General features: G+C 43.8%; 1 protein-coding gene across 7 annotated transcripts in view; it reads right to left on the bottom strand.

Moving 5' to 3' along the window:
* The window catches only part of LOC106611399 (dynactin subunit 1), a 338,889-nt gene that overhangs the window by 34,199 nt on the left and 282,414 nt on the right, over positions 1-22,276 (bottom strand). For 5 of the 7 annotated variants that reach the window (XM_045723788.1, XM_045723790.1, XM_045723791.1 and 2 more), the window contains 9 exons: positions 16,868-17,029; positions 16,113-16,244; positions 14,559-14,687; positions 12,869-13,011; positions 11,162-11,328; positions 3,757-3,768; positions 3,086-3,222; positions 849-1,035; positions 572-645 (listed from right to left, as the gene is read on the bottom strand). In XM_045723788.1, the coding sequence (XP_045579744.1) occupies positions 572-645; positions 849-1,035; positions 3,086-3,222; positions 3,757-3,768; positions 11,162-11,328; positions 12,869-13,011; positions 14,559-14,687; positions 16,113-16,244; positions 16,868-17,029 (1,143 nt within the window). The remainder of the gene's footprint in view (positions 1-571; positions 646-848; positions 1,036-3,085; positions 3,223-3,756; positions 3,769-11,161; positions 11,329-12,868; positions 13,012-14,558; positions 14,688-16,112; positions 16,245-16,867; positions 17,030-22,276) is intronic. The other 2 variants (XM_045723789.1, XM_045723794.1) reach the window with 1 other exon arrangement.

Below are 22,276 nucleotides of genomic sequence, written 5' to 3'. Positions count from 1 at the left end.
GAGAGAGAGAGAGAGAACAGGTGACAGAGAGAGAGAGAGAGAGAGAGAGAGAACAGGTGACAGAGGAGAGAGAGAGAGAGAGAACAGGTGACAGAGGAGAGAGAGAGAACAGGTGACAGAGAGAGAGAACAGGTGACAGAGGAGAGAGAGAGAGAACAGGTGACAGAGGAGAGAGAGAGAGAACAGGTGACAGAAAGAGAGAGTGAACAGGTGACAGAGAGAGAGAGAGAGAGAGAACAGGTGACAGAGGAGAGAGAGAGAAAAAAATAGGGGAGATGTTATAGAGAGGGAGAAGGGAAGGGATCAGTAGAAAAGTTATTTAGCATACTGCAATCACACATTTGCCTGCCCTCCTCCCTACCACTCCTGTCCAAGGCAGAATGCATTCAGGGATACATTTTGTATTGTCGGGATTCAATCCGATCGCGCCTGTCAACAATGCACCATTTAAAGGTAACTTTCAACTGAGGTGACATCTGCAGTATTACTTTGTGAACGCGGGAACATTGTCTTTAAAAAGGTGAATTGTGAACAAACGGGGATAGGATTGAAGACCTAGGTGTTTGTTTACCTTCAGTCTGTCCAGAGTGTTGCTAAGGGACTGGAGTCTGGCTGTGTGTTCCAACAGCTGAGCACTAGGAGTTACTGCTCAACAACAAAACATGAAACACAACTTCAATCTGCTACACTTACAGAAAAAAAATACTTTAGTTTTTTTGAGTATGAATATGCTTTCGTGACAGATGTTTTTTTTTGGGGGGGGCCTTTATGTAAACAGTTACGTCATTGAGAACTAACTCTTCGACAGGTACAACAGAGAACAAGAAGGGGGGGCAGGGCCATCATACCTGGGGATTTGCCAGTGATGTCCACCACTTTAACGTTGGCACTCATCTGCAGTAACGTGTCCAGTAATTGGTCAGTCTTACGATAGAGGGCGCTAGAGAGCACCTGTGGGTGAGAGCCGTCTCTAGTGGGGAGCTTGGAGACATGGAGAGGTGGTAGAGAGGACAGCTGGGCACGCATCTTCTCAGCCTGGAGGAGGAGAGGAGGAGGAGGAGGAGGTGAAGGAGGAGGAGGAGGATGGGGAAGAGGAGGAGGGGGAGGAGGGAGGAGAGGGGGAGGAGGGGGGAGAGGAGGAGGAGGGGGAGAGGAGGAGGAGGGAGGACAGGAGGAGGAGGGAGGAGAAGGAGGAGGAGGAGGAGGAGAGGAGGAGGAGGAGAGGAGGAGGGGAGGGGGGAGGATATAGTGGGAGGGAGGAAGGAAGGAGGAGGAAGAGGAGGAGGAAGGAAGGAGGAGGAAGAGGGAGGGGGTACGGAGGAGGGGGAAGGAGCGAGTGGGAGGGGGAAGGAGAATAGGGAGGAGAATGGAGAGGAGGAGAGGAGGGGGAAGGAGAGAGTGGGAGGGGGAAGGAGAGAGTGGGAGGGGGAAGGAGAGAGTGGGGGAGAAGGAGAATGGAGAGGAGGAGAGGAGGGGGAAGGAGTGGCACTCAGGCTACCTTTCACTGAGTTGACATGATAGCAACAACCAGACTGGCACTCAGGCTACCTTTCACTGAGTTGACATGATAGCAACAACCAGACTGGCACTCAGGCTACCTTTCACTGAGTTGACATGATAGCAACAACCAGACTGGCACTCAGGCTACCTTTCACTGAGTTGACATGATCGGAACAAACTGAAAATCGTTTCCAATCGTTTAGTTCTGAACATTATTTTTATTGTTCCATTCCACTAAAATAAAAGTTCTGATCCGTTTCAAACCCCCCAAAAGGACCAGTTTATATTATTCCTTTTTAAACCTCTGAAATCATCTTTTCTTTTACATTTAGCTCAACATGAAATAACTTCACTAATTATGCAGTGTGGATAGAACAGCTTGCTATGGAGCGGACACACTATAGCTCAGTGAGCTGTTTACACGCGTGATGAAAAGACAAGTTTAGGGCGCGAGATGCGACTTACATTTTTCAGGTGGGGAGAGAGAGAGAGAGAGAGAAGCTGGAAGAGGAGGCTTGAAGTGCTGGGCATCTTGTGATGATTATTATCTGAGTTTGGCTCACAGAATTATACCTTACGGAGAGAGCAGCTTCTACGCAGGAACTTAGAATGTCCTTTGATCTTCAGAGTTTGCTTAACGTTGGACCAGAGAAGCTAGCTCGTTACGAAGCTTGTGTGTGCAGAGTGGCACCAGAATTAAAACGTTTTACCTTTTTGTTGTTAAATAAATCCAATGTGAAACGTGTTAACTATAGTATCCCTAACTAGCGTTGAAAAAGATAATCCATTCTTTTCTAATTAATTCCCTCGTCTTCTGAATCAGGCTTGTAACATCAGTAGGCTACAGTCACCTATGCTTCAGAGGAGGAGGGGTATGTAGACTACACAAACTGGCAAAGATTTCCAGCTGGCAGACAGACACTGGCATAAGTTTCTGATTGACAGAAGGAGGGCTTTGCATAGAAACTTTATGTTTTTTTTGTGGGACTGGGAAAAAATTCCTGGAACGTAAAATAAACATTATTAACCAGTTCCCATGCTTTTAAAATAATGGTTCTGTTCCGGAACAGTATAGATCACTTTCGTTCCAGGTTCTGATTCTGTTCCTTGAAACATTTTGTTGTTTTCCAGTTTTCGGTTCTGTTCCCTGAACCGGAGCCGACTGGCACTCAGGCTACCTTTCAATGAGTGACAAGGCATTGACATGATAGCACCAAACAGACTGGCACTCAGGCACCGTAGGTGGCGGTAAATCTTTAAAGTTTTTTTCAAACACAAAAGAAGACTACTTTAAAATGGAGATAGCCCTCGATGGCGCAGTCAAAGATACAAAGATGAGTCCTCTATCTACCTCTATGGTCTTTCCTACCTCTATGGTCTTTCCTACCTCTGTGGTCTTTCCTACCTCTGTGGTCTTTCCTACCTCTGTGGTCTTTCCTACCTCTGTGGTCTTTCCTACCTCTGTGGGCTTTCCTACCTCTATGGGCTTTCCTACCTCTATGGTCTTTCCTTCCTCTATGGTCTTTCCTACCTCTATGGGCTTTCCTACCTCTATGGGCTTTCCTACATCTATGGTCTTTCCTACCTTGAGTCTGTTGTTTTCATTCTTCAGGTGTTTGATGCTGTGTCTCTGAGCCTCAATCTGCTGCGTCAGGAGAGGAGAGTCTATCACCGGAACCCCCGACCCAGGACCCATACTGGGACCCATACTGGCCATAGTCGCTGTAGAGAGACACACACCCACACACACACCACTATTAACACAGGCCAGTACACACACACACACACACACACACACACACACACACACACACACACACACACACACACACACACACACACACACACACACACACACACACACACACACACACACACACACCACTAATTAACACAACCCAATAAACACACACACACACACACACACACACACACACACACACACACACACACACACACACACACACACACACACACACACACACACACACACACACACACACACACACACACACACCACTATTAACACAGGCCAGTACACACACACACACACACACACACACACACACTATTAACACAGGCCAATACACACACACACACACCACTATTAACATAGGCCAATACACACAGACCATAACACAGTCTAATACACACAAACACACACAAACACACAAGCAACACACTGTCAGCTAAATTGTGTTCAATAAGGACTCTGCTAACAAGAGTACCAGAAACATGCAGGGTGACAGCAAATACCTTTCTGCTCTTCTGTAGATTAGAAGGGTAGAGAGAGAGAGAGAGAAGACAGGAAAGAGAGAGGAGGGGGAAGAGAGGGGAAGAAGAGGAGGGGGAAGAGAGGTGAAGGAGAGGAGGGGGGAGAGAGTGGAAGGAGAGGAGGGGGAAGAGAGGGGAAGGAGAGGAGGGGGAAGAGAGGGGAAGGAGAGGAGGGGGAAGGGGAAGAGGGGGGAGAGGGAGAGAGAGGAAGAGGGGGGAGAGGGAGAGGCCGAGGAAGAGGGGAGAGAGAGTGTGACAGTGTTAGGGTCCAAAGGACATTCCTTTTCTTAAACACCATGTCATCTGAGTGTGAATACCAGTGTTAGTCTATAACAGATCTGAGTGTAAATAACAGTGTTAGTCTATAACAGTGTTAGTCTATAACAGTGTCAGTCTATAACAGATCTGAGTGTGAATAACAGTGTTAGTCTATAACAGATCTGAGTGTGAATAACAGTGTTAGTCTATAACAGTGTCAGTCTATAACAGATCTGAGTGTGAATACCAGTGTTAGTCTATAACAGATCTGAGTGTGAATACCAGGGTTAGTCTATAACAGATCTGAGTGTGAATACCAGTGTTAGTCTATAACAGTGTAAGTCTATAACAGTGTTAGTCTATAACAGATCAGAGTGTGAATACCAGTGTTAGTCTATAACAGTGTTAGTCTATAACAGATCTGAGTGTGAATACCAGTGTTAGTCTATAACAGTGTTAGTCTATAACAGTGTTAGTCTATAACAGATCAGAGTGTGAATAACAGTGTTAGTCTATAACAGATCAGAGTGTGAATAACAGTGTTAGTCTATAACAGTGTCAGTCTATAACAGATCTGAGTGTGAATACCAGTGTTAGTCTATAACAGTGTTAGTCTATAACAGATCTGAGTGTGAATAACAGTGTTAGTCTATAACAGATCTGAGTGTGAATACCAGTGTTAGTCTATAACAGTGTCAGTCTATAACAGATCTGAGTGTGAATACCAGTGTTAGTCTATAACAGTGTTAGACTATAACAGATCTGAGTGTGAATAACAGTGTTAGTCTATAACAGATCTGAGTGTGAATAACAGTGTTAGTCTATAACAGATCTGAGTGTGAATACCAGTGTTAGTCTATAACAGTGTCAGTCTATAACAGATCTGAGTGTGAATACCAGTGTTAGTCTATAACAGTGTTAGTCTATAACAGATCTGAGTGTGAATAACAGTGTCAGTCTATAACAGATCTGAGTGTAAATAACAGTGTTAGTCTATAACAGATCTGAGTGTGAATAACAGTGTCAGTCTATAACAGATCTGAGTGTAAATAACAGTGTTAGTCTATAACAGATCTGAGTGTGAATAACAGTGTTAGTCTATAACAGATCTGAGTGTAAATAACAGTGTTAGTCTATAACAGATCTGAGTGTAAATAACAGTGTTAGTCTATTACAGATCTGAGTTTAAATAACAGTGTCAGTCTATAACAGAGTAAATAACAGTGTTAGTCTATAAGAGTGTGAATAACAGTGTTAGTCTATAACAGTGTAAATAACAGTGTGAATAACAGTGTTAGTCTATAACAGTGTGAATAACAGTGTTAGTCTATAACAGTGTCAGTCTATAACAGACCTGAGTGTGAATAACAGTGTCAGTCTATAACAGATCTGAGTGTGAATAACAGTGTTAATCTATAACAGTATTTGTCTATAACAGTGTAAATAACAGTGTGAATAACAGTGTTAGTCTATAACAGAGTAAGTAACAGTGTTAGTCTATAACAGATCTGAGTGTGAATACCAGTGTTAGTCTATAACAGAGTAAGTAACAGTGTTAGTCTATAACAGATCTGAGAGTGAATACCAGTGTCAGTCTATAACAGTGTCAGTCTATAACAGTGTCAGTCTATAACAGTGTCAGTCTATAACAGTGTAAATAACAGTGTGAATAACAGTGTTAGTCTATAACATCTGAGTGTGAATAACAGTGTTAGTCTATAACAGTGTTAGTCTATAACAGATCTGAGTGTGAATAACAGTGTTAGTCTATAACAGATCTGAGTGTGAATAAGGAGAGGAGGGAGGCAGCAAACTGAAGCACATAAACATGTCACCTTTCCCACTGTGAAGTTGATGAAATGCTGACCAATTATGCAGAATTTGAATTGTACGGCCTTTTAACTTGTGCTCTCAAACGTCTAAATTAGAGAATAGTGCTGATTGAGGTCGGTTCGATTGTTTTAGTTGAATTTTTTTATTTAACCTTTATTTAACTAGGCAAGTCAGTTAAGAACAAAATCTTATTTACAATGACGGCCTGGAAACAGTGGGTTAACTGCCTTGTTCATGGGCAGAACGACAGATTTTTACTTTTTCAGCTCGGGGATTCGATCCAGCAACCTTTCGGTTACTGATCCTACACTCTAACCACTAGGATACCTGCCGCCCCCACACTCTAACCACTAGGTTACGCTGCCTCCCCTACACTCTAACCACTAGGCTACCTGCCTCCCCTATACTCTAACCACTAGGCTACCTGCCTCCCCTACACTCTAACCACTAGGCTACCTGCCTCCCCTACACTCTAACCACTAGGCTACCTGCCTATCCCTACACTCTAACCACTAGGCTACGCTGCCGCCCCTACACTCTAACCACTAGGCTACCTGCCTCCCCTACACTCTAACCACTAGGCTACCTGCCGCCCCTACACTCTAACCACTAGGCTACCTGCCTCCCCTACACTCTAACCACTAGGCTACCTGCCGCCCCTACACTCTAACCACTAGGCTACCTGCCATCCCTACACTCTAACCACTAGGCTACCTGCCGCCCCTACAATCTAACCACTAGGCTACCTGCCGCCCCTACACTCTAACCACTAGGCCACCTGCCTCCCCTACACTCTAACCACTAGGCCACCTGCCTCCCCTCCACTCTAACCACTAGGCTACCTGCCTCCCCTACACTCTAACCACTAGGCTACCTGCCTCCCCTACACTCTAACCACTAGGCTACCTGCCGTCCCTACACTCTAACCACTAGGCTACCTGCCGCCCCTACACTCTAACCACTAGGCTACCTGCCGCCCCTACACTCTAACTACTAGGCTACCTGCCTCCCCTACACTCTAACCACTAGACTACCTGCCGCCCCTACCCTCTAACCACTAGGCTACCTGCCTCCCCTCCACTCTAACCACTAGGCTACCTGCCGCCCCTCCACTCTAACCACTAGGCTACCTGCCTCCCCTACACTCTAACCACTAGGCTACCTGCCGCCTCTACACTCTAACCACTAGGCTACGCTGCCGCCCCTACACTCTAACCACTAGGCTACCTGCCTCCCCTACACTCTAACCACTAGGCTACCTGCCGCCCCTACACTCTAACCACTAGGCTACCTGCCTCCCCTACACTCTAACCACTAGGCTACCTGCCGCCCTACACTCTAACCACTAGGCTACCTGCCGTCCCTACACTCTAACCACTAGGCTACCTGCCGCCCCTACAATCTAACCACTAGGCTACCTGCCGCCCCTACACTCTAACCACTAGGCCACCTGCCTCCCCTACACTCTAACCACTAGGCTACCTGCCTCCCCTACACTCTAACCACTAGGCTACCTGCCTCCCCTCCACTCTAACCACTAGGCTACCTGCCTCCCCTACACTCTAACCACTAGGCTACCTGCCTCCCCTACACTCTAACCACTAGGCTACCTGCCTCCCCTACACTCTAACCACTAGGCTACCTGCCTCCCCTACACTCTAACCACTAGGCTACGCTGCCGCCCCTACACTCTAACCACTAGGCTACCTGCCTCCCCTACCCTCTAACCACTAGGCTAACTGCCTCCCCTCCACTCTAACCACTAGGCTACCTGCCTCCCCTCCACTCTAACCACTAGGCTACCTGCCTCCCCTACACTCTAACCACTAGGCTACCTTCCTCCCCTACACTCTAACCACTAGGCTACCTGCCTCCCCTCCACTCTAACCACTAGGCTACCTGCCCCCCCTACACTCTAACCACTAGGCTACCTGCCGTCCCTACACTCTAACCACTAGGCTACCTGCCGCCCCTACACTCTAACCACTAGGCCACCTGCCGCCCCTACACTCTAACTACTAGGCTACCTGCCTCCCCTACACTCTAACCACTAGACTACCTGTCGCCCCTACCCTCTAACCACTAGGCTACCTGCCTCCCCTCCACTCTAACCACTAGGCTACCTGCCGCCCCTCCACTCTAACCACTAGGCTACCTGCCTCCCCTACACTCTAACCACTAGGCTACCTGCCGTCTCTACACTCTAACCACTAGGCTACCCTGCCGCCTCTACACTCTAACCACTAGGCTACCTGCCTCCCCTACACTCTAACCACTAGGCTACCTGCCTCCCCTACACTCTAACCACTAGGCTACCTGCCCCCCCTACCCTCTAACCACTAGGCTACCTGCCTCCCCTCCACTCTAACCACTAGGCTACCTGCCTCCCCTACACTCTAACCACCTGCCTCCCCTACACTCTAACCACTAGGCTACCTGCCTCCCCTCCACTCTAACCACTAGGCTACCTGCCCCCCCTACACTCTAACCACTAGGCTACCTGCCCCCCCTACACTCTAACCACTAGGCTACCTGCCGCCCCACACTCTAACCACTAGGCTACCTGCCTCCCCTACACTCTAACCACCAGGCTACCTGCCTCCCTTACACTCTAACCACTAGGCTACCTGCCGCCCCTACACTCTAACCACTAGGCTATCTGCCGCCTCTACACTCTAACCACTAGGCTACCCTGCCGCCTCTACACTCTAACCACTAGGGTACCTGCCTCCCCTACACTCTAACCACTAGGCTACCTGCCGCCCCTACACTCTAACCACTAGGCTACCTGCCTCCCCTACACTCTAACCACTAGACTACCTGCCGCCCCTACCCTCTAACCACTAGGCTACCTGCCTCCCCTACACTCTAACCACTAGGCTACCCTGCCGCCTCTACACTCTAACCACTTGGCTACCCTGCTGCCCCTAAAACACTTTAATACAGAATAAAACCATGAATAAAAGTGCCATGATGGTAGTGACTGTCCATTACTGCTTATCACTAATTAACCATCATTTATTCGCATTACTTTAATAAACTATTTTAGTCGTTGTGTATATTTCTTTAGTTTTATTTGACTTTATTATTTCATTAAAAAGCTCTATAGAGCTGCTGTCTGACAAAAATCACTATTTTGTAGTTCTTCAAAGTAAATAAATACTATGACTGCTGAAAATCAACTATCAATCACTTAAATCAGGTACTTTCAGGTAGAGATACCTGGTGAAGCAACAGCTGCTCTCAATATCTCCTCACAATCTCATTCTGCTGTCTCTTCCATAGCAGGCGTAAAATAAACAGACCAGACAAGTAGATGCGCTATGAATTGTGGTCATTGTAGTTAACCTGTTGGGGCTAGGGGGCAGTATTTGCACGGCTGGATAAGAAAATGTACCCGATTTAATCTGGTTACTAATCCTACCCAGTAACTAGAATATGCATATACTTATTATATATGGATAGAAAACACTCTAAAGTTTCTAAAACTGTTTGAATGGTGTCTGTGAGTATAACAGAACTCATTTGGCAGGCAAAACCCTGAGACATTTTCTGACAGGAAGTGGATACCTGATGTGTTCTATTACCTTTAAACCTATGCCATTGAAAAACACAGGGGCTGAGGAATATTTTGGCACTTCCTATTGCTTCCACTAGATGTCACCAGCCTTTACAAGTGTTTTGAGTCTTCTGGAGGGAGATCTGACCGAACAAGAGCCATGGAACGATGATGGCCCATTAGACACGCGAGTTCATGTTGGGTACCCTCGTTCCAATACGTTATAAAAGAGAATGCATTCGTCCACCTTGAATATTATTCATGTTCTGGTTAAAAAAGGCCCTAATGATTTATGCTATACAACGTTTGACATGTTTGAACGAACGTAAATATATTTTTTCCCCTCGTTCATGAAGTGAAGTCCGGCGGGCTTAGATCATGTGCTAACAAGACGGAGATTTTTGGACATAAATGATGAGCTTTTTTGAACAAAACTACATTCGTTATGGACCTGTGATACCTGGAAGTGACATCTGATGAAGAGAATCAAAGGTAATGGATTATTTACATAGTATTTTCGATTTTAGATCTCCCCAACATGGCGGCTAGTCTGTATCGCAACGCGTATTTTTCTGGGCGCAGTGCTCAGATTATTGCAAAGTGTGATTTCCCAGTAAGGTTATTTTTAAATCTGGCAAGTTGATTGCGTTCAAGAGATGTAAATCTATAATTCTTTAAATGACAATATAATATTTTACCAATGTTTTCTAATTTTAATTATTTAATTTGTGGTGCTGACTTGAATGCCGGTTATTGGAGGGAAACGATTTCCTGAACATCAACGCCACAGTAAAACGCTGTTTTTGGATATAAATATGAACTTGATAGAACTAAAAATGCATGCATTGTCTAACACAATGTCCTAGGAGTGTCATCTGTTGGAGATTGTAAAAGGTTAGTGCATAATTTTAGCTGATTTATGGTTTTGGGGACGCCTGTCTTTGAATTGGCACAACATTACACACAACTCTTGTAAATGTACTGTCCTAACATACTCTAAATTTATCCTTTCGCCGTAAAACCTTTTTGAAATCGTAAAACGTGGTTAGATTAAGGAGATGTTTATCTTTCAAAGGGTGTAAAATAGTTGTATGTTTGAAAAATTTGAATTTTGACATTTATTTGGATTCAAATTTGCCGCTCTTGAAATGCACCTGCTGTTGATGGAGTGCACCACGGGTGGGACGCTTGCGTCCCACCTAGCCCATAGAGGTTAATTACCATGTTTTATGCGCTAAACTATGTCGAATATTAGCCTGTTGGAAACTACAACTCCCTACTACATCACACAGTTCAGGCTGGATCTGATTTATCTCTAGAGAAACTACAACTCCCAACTACATCACACAGTTCAGACTGGATCTGATTTATCTGTAAAGAAACTACAACTCCCTACTACATCACACAGTTCAGTCTGGATCTGATTTATCTCTAGAGAAACTACAACTCCCTACTACATCACACAGTTCAGACTGGATCTGATTTATCTCTAGAGAAACTACAACTCCCTACTACATCACACAGTTCAGTCTGGATCTGATTTATCTCAAGAGAAACTACAACTCCCTACTACATCTCACGGCATAATTTTAACTCTGAATTCCAACTACTGAGAAGTTTGTTGGAAAGGTTTACATTCCCTACGTCTGAATAGTCCCCTAACAGATGGGAGTAGATATAACAGTGAAAGTTTTAAATGGTTTCAAGGCCGTATTCGGAAGACGATGCCCCACTAACCTCCTGTCATCCCCGTGACAATGGAGGCGATGCCCAACGTTGGCGCTCCTCTCAGCCCGTCCATGGTCATCTTTGATTGGCTGTTCAGACGCTGCTTCAGATCCGCCTTCTCCGACTCCAATTGGTCGATATCAGCCTGCAGCGCATCCATGGTCTCCTCAAACTCCCTACAGAGGAAATATACATCTGTTATAAACTGATTCTAGATCAGAATGATTGACAATGACCCCTCTATAGTAAGGATGAATTGGTGATAACCAGGGTTGGGATCAATTCCATTTCAATTCAGCCAATTCCAAAAAATTAACTGGAGCAATATTGGGTATGCCAATACTATCCTACATATTCTCTCTATGCCAGGGTTCTCCAACCCTGTTCCTGGAGAGATACCCTCCTGCAGGTTTTAACTCCAACCCTGTTCCTGGAGAGAAACCCCTCCTGCAGGTTTTGGAGTTATAACCTACAGGACGGTATCTCTCCAGGAACAGGGTTGGAGTTAAAACCTACAGGAGGGTATCTCTCCAGGAACAGGGTTAGAGTTAAAACCTACAGGAGGGTATCTCTCCAGGAACAGGGTTGGAGCTAAAACCTACAGGAGGGTATCTCTCCAGGAACAGGGTTGGAGTTAAAACCTACAGGAGGGTATCTCTCCAGGAACAGGGTTAGAGTTAAAACCTACAGGAGGGTATCTCTCCAGGAACAGGGTTGGAGTTAAAACCTACAGGAGGGTATCTCTCCAGGAACAGGGTTGGAGTTAAAACCTAAAGGAGGGTATCTCTCCAGGAACAGGGTTGGAGTTAAAACCTATAGGAGGGTATCTCTCCAGGAACAGGGTTGGAGTTAAAACCTACAGGAGGGTATCTCTCCAGAAACAGGGTTGGAGTTAAAACCTACAGGAGGGTATCTCTCCAGGAACAGGGTTGGAGTTAAAACCTAAAGGAGGGTATCTCTCCAGGAACAGGGTTGGAGTTAAAACCTACAGGAGGGTATTTCTCCAGGAACAGGGTTGGAGTTAAAACCTACAGGAGGGTATCTCTCCAGAAACAGGGTTAGAGAGCTAGCTAGAACCTAAAATAGTTTTTCGGCAGTCTCCCGTAGGAGAACCCAAAAGAGTCCATAGGTTCTCCTACGGGGACAGACGAAGAACTGTTCTGGAACCCTTTTTTCTAAGAGTTTACGTAGCAGACATGAGTCGGTCATAGTTTCTCCTGGTCACGTGATGAGGTAGCCCCTCCTGCTATGGTATACAGTTGCTCAGGGTCACGTAATGAGGTAGCCCCGACCTGCTATGGTATACAGTAGCTCACGGTTACGTGATGAGGTAGCCCCGATCTGCTATGGTATACAGTAGCTCACGGTTACGTGATGAGGTAGCCCCGACCTGCTATGGTATACAGTAGCTCATGGTCACGTGATGAGGTATCCCCGATCTGCTATGGTATACAGTAGCTCACGGTTACGTGATGAGGTAGCCCCGACCTGCTATGGTATACAGTAGCTCATGGTCACGTGATGAGGTATCCCCGACCTGCGATTTCCAAAAACAGTGTCGTTCCTTGGCCCAAGGGAGGGAAAATAAACTGATTTTAAAGTCGCAGGCGGCTGCTACCTCATCACGTGACCGTGACCTACTGTATACCATCCACATGACTCATGTCCACTACGTGTATACCGTCTAGACATGTGTATGTTGCGTTGTGTTCTTACTTCTCTTTCTTCTTGAGCAGAGTCTGAGTCTCATCTAGTTGAGTTTGGATCTTCTCTACGCGCTCGTCTGCGTCTCTAGATGAACTGTCTAGTTTCTTCTCCAACAGACTGAGCCGGACACTAGCCTCACTCAGCTCCTCCCCCTGAGGACACACACAAGATCGACAGATCGACCAATCGACAGACACGGTCGCCCTGTTCCTAGCTCCTAACCAACTTTGAAGGTTTTTAAAAAAAATGTTTGTTGTTATTTCTTACATTATTTGCTCAGAATTATGTCTTAATTCCTTTATTTAAAATTTTGTTGGATGATGTGTGTGATGTTTTGTGTTGTCAGGTATTACTGCACTACTGTTGGAGCTAGGAACACAAGCGTTTCACTACTGTCCTTACAAGGGAACCATCTCTCAATGTGACCACTTAGGAAGGGTTCATTTAGCCTACAGTGTTCAGCCTTAGGTTGGGATTAAATCTGAAACCGCACTGTTAGACATTTAAAAGGTAATTAGACATTTAAAGGTAATTTCCAATTTAACCCACATCTGCAGCGTTTACCTTTGATGCAGTCTCTCCATGAACACGGTAACACTGCCTTAAAAAAACATACTGTTGTCTATAAGCAAGATGGTATTAAATCCCAGCCTTAGTAAGGCTGCTTAACTCTGTGTTAGGGTGCTGCTTTCATTGTTGTTAAACCATTGAGAGGTCATCAGGAAGTGTGTTAGTGTACCTTGATCTAGTGTGTTCAGAGAGGCCACCAGGAAGTGTGTTAGTGTACCTTGATCTAGTGTGTTCAGAGAGGCCACCAGGAAGTGTGTTAGTGTACCTTGATCTAGTGTGTTCAGAGAGGTCATCAGGAAGTGTGTTAGTGTACCTTGATCTAGTGTGTTCAGAGAGGCCACCAGGAAGTGTGTTAGTGTACCTTGATCTAGTGTGTTCAGAGAGGTCATCAGGAAGTGTGTTAGTGTACCTTGATCTAGTGTGTTCAGAGAGATCATCAGGAAGTGTGTTAGTGTACCTTGATCTAGTGTGTTCAGAGAGGCCACCAGGAAGTGTGTTAGTGTACCTTGATCTAGTGTGTTCAGAGAGGCCACCAGGAAGTGTGTTAGTGTACCTTGATCTAGTGTGTTCAGAGAGGCAACCAGGAAGTGTGTTAGTGTACCTTGATCTAGTGTGTTCAGAGAGGCCACCAGGAAGTGTGTTAGTGTACCTTGATCTAGTGTGTTCAGAGAGGTCACCAGGAAGTGTGTTAGTGTACCTTGATCTAGTGTGTTCAGAGAGGTCACCAGGAAGTGTGTTAGTGTACCTTGATCTAGTGTGTTCAGAGAGGTCATCAGGAAGTGTGTTAGTGTACCTTGATCTAGTGTGTTCAGAGAGGTCATCAGGAAGTGTGTTAGTGTACCTTGATCTAGTGTGTTCAGAGAGGTCATCAGGAAGTGTGTTAGTGTACCTTGATCTAGTGTGTTCGGAGAGGCCACCAGGAAGTGTGTTAGTGTACCTTGATCTAGTGTGTTCAGAGAGGTCATCAGGAAGTGTGTTAGTGTACCTTGATCTAGTGTGTTCAGAGAGGTCATTAGGAAGTGTGTTAGTGTACCTTGATCTAGTGTGTTCAGAGAGGCCACCAGGAAGTGTGTTAGTGTACCTTGATCTAGTGTGTTCAGAGAGGTCACCAGGAAGTGTGTTAGCGTACCTTGAACTTGAGTGACTTCTTGAGCTCCTTGATGACTGTCTCTCTGTCCTCCAGCTTCATGCCCAGTCCTTCTGCGTCGGTGATCTCCGCTCTGAGGGCTGTTGCACGCAGCTCCACCGGAGGAAGTGTCTGGGAAGGGACAAACACAACCACATCAACCAATCAAAAGGGACAAACACAACCACATCAACCAATCAAAAGGGACAAACACAACCACATCAACCAATCAAAAGGGACAAACACAACCACGTCAACCAATCAAAAGGGACAAACACAACCACATCAACCAATGAAAAGGGACAAACACAATCACGTCAACCAATCAAAAGGGACAAACACAACCACATCAACCAATCAAAAGGGACAAACACAACCGCATCACCAATGAAAAGGGACAAACACAACCATGTCAACCAATCAAAAGGGACAAACACAACCGCATCAACCAATCAAAAGGGACAAACACAACCACATCAACCAATCAAAAGGGACAAACACAACCGCATCAACCAATCAAAAGGGACAAACACAACCACATCAACCAATCAAAAGGGACAAACACAACCACGTCAACCAATCAAAAGGGACAAACACAACCGCATCAACCAATCAAAAGGAACAAACAACCACATCAACCAATCAAAAGGGACAAACACAACCACATCAACCAATCAAAAGGGACAAACACAACCACATCAACCAATGAAAAGGGACAAACACAACCACATCAACCAATCAAAAGGGACAAACACAACCACATCAACCAATCAAAATGGACAAACACAACCGAATCAACCAATCAAAAGGGACAAACACAACCATGTCAACCAATCAAAAGGGACAAACACAACCGCATCAACCAATCAAAAGGGACAAATACAACCACATCAACCAATCAAAAGGGACAAACACAACCGCATCAACCAATCAAAAGGGACAAACACAACCACATCAACCAATCAAAAGGGACAAACACAACCACGTCAACCAATCAAAAGGGACAAACACAACCGCATCAACCAATCAAAAGGGACAAACACAACCACGTCAACCAATCAAAAGGGACAAACACAACCACATCAACCAATCAAAAGGGACAAACACAACCACATCAACCAATCAAAAGGGACAAACACAACCGCATCAACCAATCAAAAGGGACAAACACAACCACGTCAACCAATCAAAAGGGACAAACACAACCGCATCAACCAATCAAAAGGGACAAACACAACCGCGTCAACCAATCAAAAGGGACAAACACAACCATGTCAACCAATCAAAAGGGACAAACACAACCCTATCAACCAATCAATTGGACAAACACAACCCCATCAACCAATCAAACTTGATATAGCACAGTTCCAACAACAACAACAACAACAAAAATGCAGTTCAAAGAGCTTAACATAATAAAATAATAAAACGGTAATAAATTAATAAAATGAATATATACATTTCTTCCAGTTCCAACTAAACATGGATGTTTAACCTGGAGTCTAACCTCTGGAACTAAGACTACAGTACCTACAGTCAAGACGTTGCTATAGTTACCATGATCTGGGGTCTATCTGCGTCGTACTCTCCTTCCTGCATGGCGGTGGCCATCTTGTTCATGGTTGCTATGACGATGCAGCAGGACTGACGCAGGCACCCGTAGGGGTTAGAACCTTGAGTTCCATAGATCTGGAGAGAGACAGACAGGTTATATATATAGAGTTACGGTGTGTGTGTGTGTGTGTGTGTATGTGTGTGTGTGTGTGTGTGTGTGTGTGTGTGTGTGTGTGTGTGTGTGTGTGTGTACTGTATGTGGGTTTGTTTGGTTTTACTATCCTTTTGGGGACCAGAAGACCAGAAGTCCTTACAAAGATAGTAAAACAAGGAAAATTCGGGACATTTCGTCGGTCCCCACAAGGAAAAAGACTAGCGGTTAGGAGTTAGGTTAAGGGTTCGGGGGTAAGGTTAGGAGTTAGGTTTAGGTTAAGGGTTCGGGGTTAAGGTTAGGAGTTAGGTTTAGGTTAAGGGTTCGGGGTTAAGGTTAGGAGTTAGGTTTAGGTTAAGGGTTTGGGGTTAAGGTTAGGAGTTAGGTTTAGGTTAAGGGTTTGGGGTTAAGGTTAGGAGTTAGGTTTAGGTTAAGGGTTAAGGTAAGGAGTTAGGTTTAGGTTAAAGGTTTGGGATTAAGGTTAGGGAAAATATGATTTTTAATGTGTGTGTGTGTGTGTGTGTGTGTGTGTGTGTGTGTGTGTGTGTGTGTGTGTGTGTGTGTGTGTGTGTGTGTGTGTGTGTGTGTGTGTGTGTGTGTGTACTACCTGCTCTCCAGCCTTAAAGGCCACGTCCTCTAGTTTGAGTGCGGAGAGTCCCTCCTGCTCGCCTAGATGGGCAACCATCTGTGCTCCTGCAGCCGCCACTTCCTGCAGCACGGCTACCACCCAGGTCAGGTGCTTCCTGCAGTCCAGCAGAATATCTGCCACCTGGGGGAGAAAAAACACAGAGAGACCACATCAGATCACACCTGGGGGAGAAAAACACAGAGAGAGACCACATCAGATCACACCTGGGGGATCAAACAGTCCGAAATCAGCTACTTAAATAATTCCTTTTTCTGAGGCCCATTCCGATGAATTAACAGACATCGCGTTAATGATTAAGAGGAGAGATGTTATAGTTTACAGTCAGCTAACTTGACCTGATTTACGAGGAGAGATTTTATAGTTTTAAAAAAGGGGCCATTGTTCTACTTACTACAGTAGTAAGTTAAAACCTCTCTTGTTTACATTTAGCTAGTCGTTCGACAAGCATTTATTTGGTGTGTTCACACTTATTTTTTTAAACGCAAAGGGGACTGAAAAACAATCTTAAAATGAAAGCCATACTATTATTTTGTAAAGGGGAAAAAAAATTCTAATTGCACTTTTCTTCAAGGGATGCAATTAAGTGCTGAGGACATAAAGTTTTGGACTAATCAAGTGGGCGATAAAACCTTCTTCAGTCACTGCTCCGCATGTTCAGCGGGAGTCGGCATCTTGCTATTATAACTGTCCAGGGAAGGTAATAAACACGAAAGAGGAAGAGCATAGTCAATGGTTGTGTTGAATCTGGAGGAGTCTTTTATTGACGTTTATAGTTACAACAACGAACGGCAAAAAAAAAGAACAGAACTCTATTGGAAAATGTGTCAAATCTAAAATCGGAAAGACTGCCGGGAAATGTTTTCACACCGACAGCACTATTATTTTACGATGAATGGGTTAGACAGATCAACAACGTTTTCTGTTTCCCATCCCAAATTGTAATTTTCACGTATTGTTGCTATGCTCATGTGCTTATTGATAACTGGAGATACTTCAGCCTGACATAGTACAATTATCTTGGTTTAAACCCATTGCTTCTCATGCTTCTAGAATTTACCATTGGTTTTAGAATTTATTTTCAGAAGTTCCCATGTCTGCTGTCCCATTAACAGACTATGTAATTATCTCATTAGACCTAAAAGGGGTTTGCAATAACGGCTACTGGAAGTTTAATTTAAAATATTCTTAATTACCAGGACATGGATGGGCTTACCGCAAACTTTTACAAGGGAAAACCTTAGATTTGTGGAAATCTTTACAGATGACATACTCCCTACCACTAATGAAACACGATGGAATAATCGTGATTCCCAAACCTGGAAAAGATCCCCCAATTCTTGGATAACAGACCCCCCCCCCATTCATTCACCCACCTATCGACAGATTGTTAGCCTATGTTTACATAAATCACCTTAAGGAATGTATAGAACAAGTCATCAGCGAAACACAATATTTTTTCATGACAGGTAGATCAATTCACAACAACATAATATTAGTTTTAGACTTACTTGAAAACAGAGATCTAATTGAAGACGACGGTTTTATCTTACTTTTAGAAAGAAATTTGATACGGTCGAATATAAATTTAATCTTCCGGGTACTTGAACTCTTTGGTTTTGGGGATAAGTTTATAGATTTGATCAAAGCCTGCTACCAGGACATAAATAGCTCTGTGTCATTAAGAGGTGGGCACATCACCTCGTTTAGAAGTTAAACTTGGTAATTATACAAGTTTGTTCAGTTAGTCCACATTATGGAGGCTAAGATGCTGGCTATCCAGCTGAAGAACTGTAATGATATAAACACAGCTATCTGTGCTGGGAACTAACATCTCAGTTAGCCAACTAGCTGAAGACACCACAGTCTTTTTTAAAATGTTATTTTACCTTTATTTAACCTGTTAGGGCTAGGGGGCAGCATTGACACGGCTGGATAAAAAACATACCCGATTTAATCTGGTTACCACTCCTACTCAGTAACTAGAATATGCATATACTTATTACATATGGATAGAAAACACCCTAAATTTTCTAAAACTGTTTGAATGGTGTCTGTGAGTATAACAGAACTCAAATGGCAGGTCAAAACCTGAGAGATTCCTTTACAGGAAGTGGCCTGTCTGACCATTTCTGGAACTTCTTTGCCATCTCTATCATTTACTAAGGATCTCTGCTCTAACGTGACACTTCCCACGTCGTCCATAGGCTCTCATAGCCCGGGAAAAAAGAGAATGTCGTCATTCCAGCCCCAGGCTGAAACACATTATCGCCTTTCTCAAGTGGCCCATCAAGAGACACTAGCTTATGCGCGTGACCCCGACCGCCCCCGCCTTTGGGATTTTTTTCCTCTGTTTGCCGAAAAGGAGATTCCCTGTCGGAATTTTATCGCTTTTCTACGAGAAAAATGACGTAAAAATTGATTTTAAACAGCGGTTGACATGCTTCGACGTACGGCAATTGAATACTTTGAATTTTATTGTCAGGAATTGCGCCAAGCGCGCGACACTTCTTTACTATTTCGGATAGTGTCTGGAACGCATACGAACAAAACGCCGCTATTCGGATATAACGATGGATTATTTTGGACCAAACCAACATTTGTTATTGAAGTAGACGTCCTGGGTGTGCATTCTGACGAAGACAACAAAAGGTAATGACATTTTTATAATAGTAAATATGATTATGGTGAGTGCTAAACTTGCCGGGTGTCTAAATAGCGAGCCCGTGATGCCTGGGCTATATACTTAGAATATTGCAAAATGTGCTTTCACCAAAAGCTATTTTAAAATCGGACATATCGAGTGCATAGAGGAGGTCTGTATCTATAATTCTTAAAATAATTGTTATGCTTTTTGTGAACGTTTATCGTGAGTAATTTAGTAAAATGTTAGCGAATTCCCCGTAAGTTTGCGGGGGGTATGCTAGTTCTGAACGTCACATGCTAATGTAAAAAGCTGGTTTTTGATATAAATATGAACTTGATTGAACAAAACATGCATGTATTGTATAACATAATGTCCTAGGGTTGTCATCTGATGAAGATCATCAAAGGTGAGTGCTGCATTTAGCTGTCTTCTGGGTTTTGGTGACATTATATGCTGGCTTGAAAAATGGGTGTCTGATTATTTCTGGCTTGGTACTCTGCTGACATAATCTAATGTTTTGCTTTCGTTGTAAAGCCTTTTTGAAATCGGACAGTGTGGTTAGATTAACGAGAGTCTTATCTTTAAATGGCTGTAAAATAGTCATATGTTTGAGAAATTGAAGTAATAGGATTTTGAAGATTTTGAAAATCGCGCCACAGGCTGGCAGTGGATGTTACGTAGGTGGGACGAATTCGTCCCGCCGGTCCCATAGAGGTTAACTAGGCAAGTCAGTTAAGAACAAATTCTTATTTACAATGACGGCCAAGGAACAGTGGGTTAGGGGACAGGGGAAGAACGATAGATTTTTTTACCTTGTCAGCTCAGGGATTTGATCTTGCAACCTTTCGGTTAACTAGTCCAACGCTTTAACCACTAGGCTACGCTGTCGCACCACTTCATTAAAAATGAACATCAAATTCCATTTTTGTTTTTTTATATATCCCAGTTAGATCAGAGGTAAATTACTGTATCTAGGTATTTATATCACCGAAGATGATGATGCAAGGTGACAAAATGAATGTGTTTTAATCGAAACCAGGAGTTTAAGTTTAAACATCTGGCTTCAAGGAGATCTTTCCATTTTAGGAAGAGTATACGTGACTAAAATGGAAAAGTTTATCTAGATGTATTTCCCCTGCCTATTATTTGGCCTCTCTCCAAATATAGTTAAATACATAAAGGACTTCAAACTTCTACTTTGTGTGGAATAACCAAACCCCATTCTTTCAGGAAGGCTATAATGGTTAGGTGTGGAATAACCAAACCCCATTCTACCAGGAAGGCTATAATGGTTAGGTGTGGAATAACCAAACCCCATTCTATCAGGAAGGCTATAATGGTTAGGTGTGGAATAACCAAACCCCATTCTATCAGGAAGGCTATAATGGTTAGGTGTGGAATAACTAAACCCCATTCTATCAGGAAGGCTATAATGGTTAGGTGAGTAATAACCAAACCCCATTCTATCAGGAAGGTTATAATGGTTAGGTGTGGAATAACCAAACCCCATTATATCAGACAGGCTATAATGGTTAGGTGTGGAATAACCAAACCCCATTCTATCAGGAAGGCTATAATGGTTAGGTGTGGAATAACCAAACCCCATTCTATCAGGAAGGCTATAATGGTTAGGTGTGGAATAACCAAACCCCATTCTATCAGGAAGGCTATAATGGTTAGGTGTGGAATATCCAAACCCCATTATATCAGACAGGCTAGAATGGTTAGGTGTGGAATAACCAAACCCCATTCTATCAGGAAGGCTATAATGGTTAGGTGTGGAATAACCAAACTCCATTATATCAGACAGGCTATAATGGTTAGGTGTGGAATAACCAAACCCCATTCTATCAGGAAGGCTATAATGGTGAGGTGTGGAATAACCAAACTCCATTATATCAGACAGGCTATAATGGTTAGGTGTGGAATAACCAAACCCCATTCTATCAGGAAGGCTATAATGGTTAGGTGTGGAATAACCAAACCCCATTCTATCAGGAAGGCTATAATGGTTAGGTGTGGAATAACCAAACCCCATTATATCAGACAGGCTAGAATGGTTAGGTGTGGAATATCTAAACCCCATTCTATCAGGAAGGCTATAATGGTTAGGTGTGGAATAACCAAACCCCATTCTATCAGGAAGGCTATAATGGTGAGGTGTGGAATAACCAAACCCCATTCTATCAGGAAGGGTCAGACTTTAAATAACGTAGTTTACGATTGATTTGGAATGTTTTAATGGCATTATAAAAGTTAACAGTCTCAAATCCTTTTTGAGTAACAGATATGCCTTCTGGTTTTGTATGTCTGGAGAAGTATCCATAGAGAAGTATCCATAGAGAAGTATCCATGGAGAAGTATCCTTAGAGAAGTATCCTTAGAGAAGTATCCATAGAGAAGTATCCATAGAGAAGTATCCTTAGAGAAGTATCCTTAGAGAAGAATCCTTAGATAAGTATCCTTAGAGAAGAATCCTTAGAGAAGTATCCTTGGAGAAGTATCCTTAGAGAAGTATCCCTAGAGAAGTATCCCTAGAGAAGTATCCTTAGTGAAGTATCCCTAGAGAAGTATCCCTAGAGAAGTATCCTAAGAGAAGTGTTTAGGAAAGTGGGCGGATAACGTGTTCTCATTTCATGTGATGTTTAATATCTCTAAGCTCCCTGTCAAGTTAACTGCCTTTCACCAGCCAGCTCTTCTCTGCTGGAAGATGCTTTACACCC

This window comes from Salmo salar, chromosome ssa09 (assembly GCF_905237065.1).
Source record: "Salmo salar chromosome ssa09, Ssal_v3.1, whole genome shotgun sequence".
Lineage (NCBI taxonomy): Eukaryota > Metazoa > Chordata > Actinopteri > Salmoniformes > Salmonidae > Salmo > Salmo salar.
The sequence above is the reverse complement of the archived record's forward strand: the minus strand, read 5'-3'. Positions and strand labels throughout refer to the sequence as shown.